At 41.4% G+C, this 5,662-nt stretch overlaps 1 protein-coding gene across 1 annotated transcript; it reads left to right on the plus strand.

Annotated features, from left to right (window-relative positions):
• The first annotated feature begins 1,123 nt into the window (after positions 1 to 1,123).
• On the plus strand, positions 1,124 to 5,107 carry naxd (NAD(P)HX dehydratase). The gene is made up of 10 exons (XM_010782332.1): positions 1,124 to 2,085; positions 2,193 to 2,639; positions 2,865 to 3,015; positions 3,125 to 3,170; positions 3,279 to 3,367; positions 3,836 to 3,944; positions 4,365 to 4,415; positions 4,523 to 4,627; positions 4,725 to 4,845; positions 4,968 to 5,107. Exons 1-10 carry the CDS (start codon positions 1,560 to 1,562, stop codon positions 5,093 to 5,095), a joined length of 1,773 nt encoding a protein of 590 aa, XP_010780634.1. The 5' UTR covers positions 1,124 to 1,559; the 3' UTR covers positions 5,096 to 5,107.
• The last annotated feature ends 555 nt before the right edge of the window (positions 5,108 to 5,662 follow it).

A 5,662-nucleotide genomic window follows, 5' to 3' on the forward strand; every position in this document is an offset into this window, starting at 1 on the left:
GTATGTTACTCTTAAAAGCAAGCCAAAAATACTTTTTCACTGGAGAAATCTAAATAAAGCAATAACATTTAGTGACAGTAGGTCACATTTTATTCTTTAAAACTGATGTATTAGACATTTATGTTCAATTTAAATGACTTAAGATTTTAAATCAACTCCACAGTTTCAGCCTCTCATATGCTGCGTTCAAGTACTGTCGTAAATATCGCAGGACCGTGCCATGCTTCATCCCTTTATGCCAGTGTTTCTATGCTAAGCATTGGACAATAAATGTAACAGCAATTTGTAGTTTAAGTAAGATTGAATTGTATGTGTTATGATTATTTCTAAACTTCAGGAAACATTTGTATGTTTTAGTATGTGGTTTTAAAGGTGTTTTTTCTCAAATTGTTTTTTCTCAAATTGTTTCTTTTTGTTAAGTGCAACATTTAATAGCCACATTCCAAGCAAATAAATACAGAGACAATGAATATTGTTTATCTAAACATATATTATACTATTATAAAACAAGCCAAATGTACAGGCCTGCTATTGAACAGATTCAACATAACACAACACAAAATAAATAAAGTGATAAAAGTGTTTTTTTTGTGTAGTTATTATTATATTATTGGAGCATCAATTCCCTCAAAGCTCCAACCAGCATCATATAGCGGCCATCAGAAGAAGTGCAGTTTGGCTGAGCTGCTCAGCTGTGTGGGCTGCAGCTGACTTTTGACAGATTTCAGCCTATTTCAATATAGGATTGTCCGAGGCGTCTTTAAAGGCATCGTTTCCTCCTGTACTGCAGGACTGAGGGGAGCCTCATGATCAGGATACTTTGTGTAAAGCTGAGACGCAGCTCCAGTTTAGGTAAGAAGAACTGTTTACAACCAGGGGGTGAAGAATGACAACAACATGCCGCAAGAGGTTCAGATGCTCGCCTTTTGCTTTATCTCAGTTGCTCTGTCGCTTTTCGTCACATTGGTCTGTTTGAACGAGAAAGGTAAAGTGAATGAAAAGTGTGACATTTTATCGCACCGCCCAGTTAGCTGTGATGCTAGTTTAGCTAGCAGCCTTTAATCTTAGTGGTGCCTTTCCTCCATGTTGGTAATGACAAGCTTTTGGTAGCTCTAGGACCCCGCAGACACCTTACAGAGGCAGAAAAAAGGGAAGTTATAACCAGACTGCTGATCACAGGTCAGTTTTTCTCCCGCTAATAAAAGATGAGATTGTGAAAAGGGCTTCGGACACCGATCCCCGGTCAGCTCCTCCCAAAGTACTTAGCTACGCATTTCCTAACGACGTAAAAGGATAAACATAGAAAGCTATGCCTTAGCTAGCAAACAAAGAGTTGATTTGACAATAGATTGTAATAGTTAGCAAGATTAAAACAATTATTAATATCCTTACAAGTCCTTCTAAGCTATTTTAATGGCCAGTTGTTGCTGTTTGGGATAGCGTCGCTCCTCGGCTTTGATGCCAAGATCCAGACGCCCATTACAATCCGCAGAGCCAACATCTCCATTCAACTCCTGGGGCTGCAGGTTGCTCTGTAAGCACGCCTGTCTAGATCCGCTATGCAAGTGAACACAACGCGGGGCTTCTTGTGGTCGGACGTAGAGACGAGGACCTTGTTGAACATCTGGGGGGAGCAGGACATCCAGGCGGCGCTAGATGGGAACTTCCGAAACAGCTTCGTGTACCGCGACGTCTCCCGGAGGCTGGGGGCCACGGGGTTTGAGAGGACACCGGAGCAATGCAGGGTGCGGATCAAAAGCCTCAAGAGACAGTACTTGTTGGCAAAGGAAGGCAATCTACGGAACAACGGGCAGTATCATAAGATCTGTAAGTTTTATGACACCATGGAGAGGATTTTGAGCAACCGGCCTGCTCTTGACCCTCAGGAGTTCATAGACAGTGTGGCGGGGGGAGAGGAGGCCGGGGAGGGCCTGGAGGAGGAGGATGCAGAGGATGCTCAGGATGCTCAGGATGCTTACTCAGAGAGCACAGGGGAGTGTCCTTACCCTGCAGAGACTGAAGTGAAGCTGGAATATCCTACTATTCCCATCCCAATTCCGGTTAAAGTGACAGTGGGCATAAACAGTAAGTCCTACTTCCTATTCCACATTTATCTATTTCTAATACTTTGATGATTTGATTGTATGTGCTCAAAGATGCCTCAAACATTGTATTGCCCCTCTCTTCTTCAGGTACTTCAGTGAGACCACATAACAGCAGCCAGCTGGCCAGCAACTTGTCAGCCAGGATACCTAAACGGCCAAGGAAGCGGCGCACAAATTTCCCCATGGAAAAACTAATGGAGCAGTTCCTGGAGCAGAGCGTCCATGCTGAGGACAACTTCTACCGAATGGAGGAGCAGCGCTTGCAGGCAGAAGACACCCGAAGAGAAACTGAACACACCAGGGAGCTGCACATGCTTCAGATGCTCGGACAGATGTTCTCCAGCATCTCCTCCACCAGAGCTGGATCTGCAGCAGAACCCCCCAAAACAGCTCCTCCTGCCCGTGCTCCAGTGTTCTCCAGTGCCTCTCCATCATGTAAACAAGGCCAGTCCGGTCACTTCAGACGCCCTTCAGCCCAGACAGACTGTTGCACCCCAAAAAGTCAACTGTTGAACCCAGATCCACAGGCAATAGGTATTAGTTTAGCTGTCGTGTGCAGCCTCGAGGGGGAATTAAAAGGCAAATCAGCTTCAATGTGAAGGCTCCATGAAGGAACTGTCACCACAGTACACGTTTTGTTTTTATGTTAGGTGGTTTGTTAATTGATCTTGTTTTTCAGTATATTGTTATTTGTGTATTTTTGTCATCTTTAGTCTGTTATCCCACACTTTAAAACAATCACTTTGTTTATTCCCTCAGTGTTTGAACGCTACTACAGTTCGGGATCTACGTCACACAGAGGCATGGATGAGGACTTCCTCTCACTAGTAAAGAGCATCGTCCCTCCACTGACATCGAAAAAGCACAAGGGACAAGATGGACGTATTGGGATCATTGGAGGATGCCAAGAGTATGAAACACAACTCGTTCTCAACACAAACATCCTTCACCAAACACAGTTGAGGTTGTTTGTTCTTTAATACATTTGCTCTAATTATTTTCATCTCCACCCTCTAAAGCTACACTGGAGCACCGTACTTTGCCGCCATCTCAGCATTGAAAGCGGTATGTAGTAATGATGAGACAATTATCATTAATATTACCCAGCATGACATATAAGACAGTTAAAGTGTAGTCCTGGTGCAGTGACAGTCCCTTTTTGTTTTTCTCCAGGGGGCTGACTTGTCTCATGTGTTCTGCACCAAAGATGCTGCTACTGTCATCAAATCATTCAGCCCTGAACTTATAGTTCATCCTGTCCTGTAAGTACAGATCCACAGGGACCAATTATTCTCTGAATGTCCTCTAATAACCTGTTCACTACAACACCCCTCTGTATAATGTAATACAGTCCTCAACACCAACAAATGTTTTTAATATACTGGCAACTTTACTATGCCTGTATACTTAATGTAAACGTGCCAAAAGTAATATGTTGTAATAGAAGTGTAATGCAAGTACCATATCCCAAACAGTAACCCAGAACAACTACAGTATGTGAACATCCTGCATGCAATTTATTTGAGAATCAGAGGCATGTACACATCTTTCTTTCCAACTACTGGCCATCACCTGTGTATGTCATAAAGTAGTAGCATCTCTAGTAGAAAAAGTTTGGATTATTTATGTTCAAGTTAAGGCATAAAAGAATATGGCTTTTGGAAAAAAGAGCATGTTGGGTCAAAAGTAGTGTATTTAAACAAATCTAATGTGTCTGTGTGTGTATCAAGGGACAGTCCTAATGCAGTGGAAGAGATAGACAAATGGCTTCCGAGACTTCACGCCCTGGTGGTGGGACCAGGTCTAGGGAGAGAAGACGCATTACTGAAAACAGCCAAGGCACGTGGAATATATTCACTCCCTCCTGCACTTACACAGTCTCTTGGAACAGATGCTTGTGCATAAACACAAAACTGTACTAACATTAGATTTTTCACATTTGAAACAACTCCTCTCTGTGGACACATCTGCACTGATGCTAAGGAGACTCTTAAAGACAGTTAAATCCATCAGTCCCTTATTGGCAAACATGTATACAGTTTAAACTACATATATTTTATATAAATTGGGTAATTCTACTGTCGAGTTGTTACCCAACTTTGCCAAGAATGATCAAACAAGTTGATGTGTATATACAGATTTTCTTTGGTGCAGCCTGAGAGAACTGTACAGTGTGTTTCTTTAACCTAAGTCTTGTTGTTCTTTGCATATTTGCTTCTAAATTATCTCAAAAATAACTATCTTTTCCCTGTCTTTTAGGAGGTGATAGAGAAGTCTAAAACAAGAGATATCCCAATCATCATAGATGCAGTAAGTCTCAAAATCAAGCTGTTTGTTGAACAGATGGGATTTTATTCGCAGAGCTGTACAAAGAACAATGAGTCTGTTTTGTTATTATATTTGTTTATTTCCAACAGGATGGATTATGGCTAGTTACACAGCAACCATCTGTTATTCACGGGTACCACAAAGGCATCCTCACACCTAACTTCATGGAGTTCACTCGACTGTATGAGGCGCTGGTGGGTCTTCTTCCGCAGAGCTGATTTAGACACCAAATAATGGCATATAACACATTATTCTGTGTTAATGTACGCATGTGTGTGTTTGCTGTCTCAGCACCACGAGCCCATGGACATCAGTGATCATCAGCGCAGCGTCACTCAGCTCAGTGTTGCCATGGGCAATATCACTATGGTGCTAAAAGGAGAACAGGATCTCATTACAGATGGCGGTAAAGGTAAGTGTCAAGATTTCTCACAATATGAAAACAATATTTAGGAGACACACTTTCCAGCTGGTCTATCACCCTTTGCAATGTTACTGTGGAGACATGTGGTGACTTCCTGACTTTGTTTTCAGTGATCACGTGCAGTGTGGAGGGCAGTGGGAGAAGATGTGGTGGACAGGGGGACGTTCTCTCTGGATCTCTGGGAGTGTTTGCACACTGGGCCCATGCTGCCTCTGCAGCTGGAGTGGGCAGAAGGTGAGGGCATGATTGGCTGCCTGTACATCTTGTTTTAATTGTAGTATATAGCTCCTTTTGTTAAGGACCATACCAAGTGTTCTTATTTTCAAACAATACTTACAAAAAGCATACCATTTTAAATATATGAACTATTTAAAAAACATTATGTACGTTTCAGGATAAATGATATACCTTTACAGCCCCCATTGATTTGTTTGCATTGAAAACTCAAATTGCAGAGTTTAAACTTGTGTGAGTTGTAATTCATCAAACTTAATATAGGGTTATTTTTGGTTTTATATATTGTAAAGTCAAAGTCAACTTTAATGTAAAGTTTTCTGTATGTTTGTACAGACAGAGAGATCGAAATAACGTTTCCAACAATCCTGAATACAAAATACAACAATACAAATATGTATAAATATGTATATCCTATATATATATATATATATATATATATATATATGATATATACAATCAACAGACACATTTACACATATGTTCACATTAAAGGTCCCATGTCATGCTTTTCCGGTTATTACCCGTCCCCTTGTGTGTTATCTTTTTCTGCATGTAAACGGTCTGCAGT

Source organism: Notothenia coriiceps, unplaced genomic scaffold (genome assembly GCF_000735185.1).
Source record: "Notothenia coriiceps isolate Sejong01 unplaced genomic scaffold, NC01 NC01_scaffold00024636, whole genome shotgun sequence".
Classification (NCBI taxonomy): domain Eukaryota; kingdom Metazoa; phylum Chordata; class Actinopteri; order Perciformes; family Nototheniidae; genus Notothenia; species Notothenia coriiceps.

Coding starts and splice junctions, on each gene's coding strand:
- naxd (XM_010782332.1), top strand. CDS start 1,560: ATGCAAGTGAACACAACGCGGGGCTTCTTGTGGTCGGACGTAGAGACG. Junction 2,086..2,192: donor AGTGACAGTGGGCATAAACA/GTAAGTCCTACT, acceptor TCTCTTCTTCAG/GTACTTCAGTGAGACCACAT. Junction 3,171..3,278: donor CCATCTCAGCATTGAAAGCG/GTATGTAGTAAT, acceptor GTTTTTCTCCAG/GGGGCTGACTTGTCTCATGT.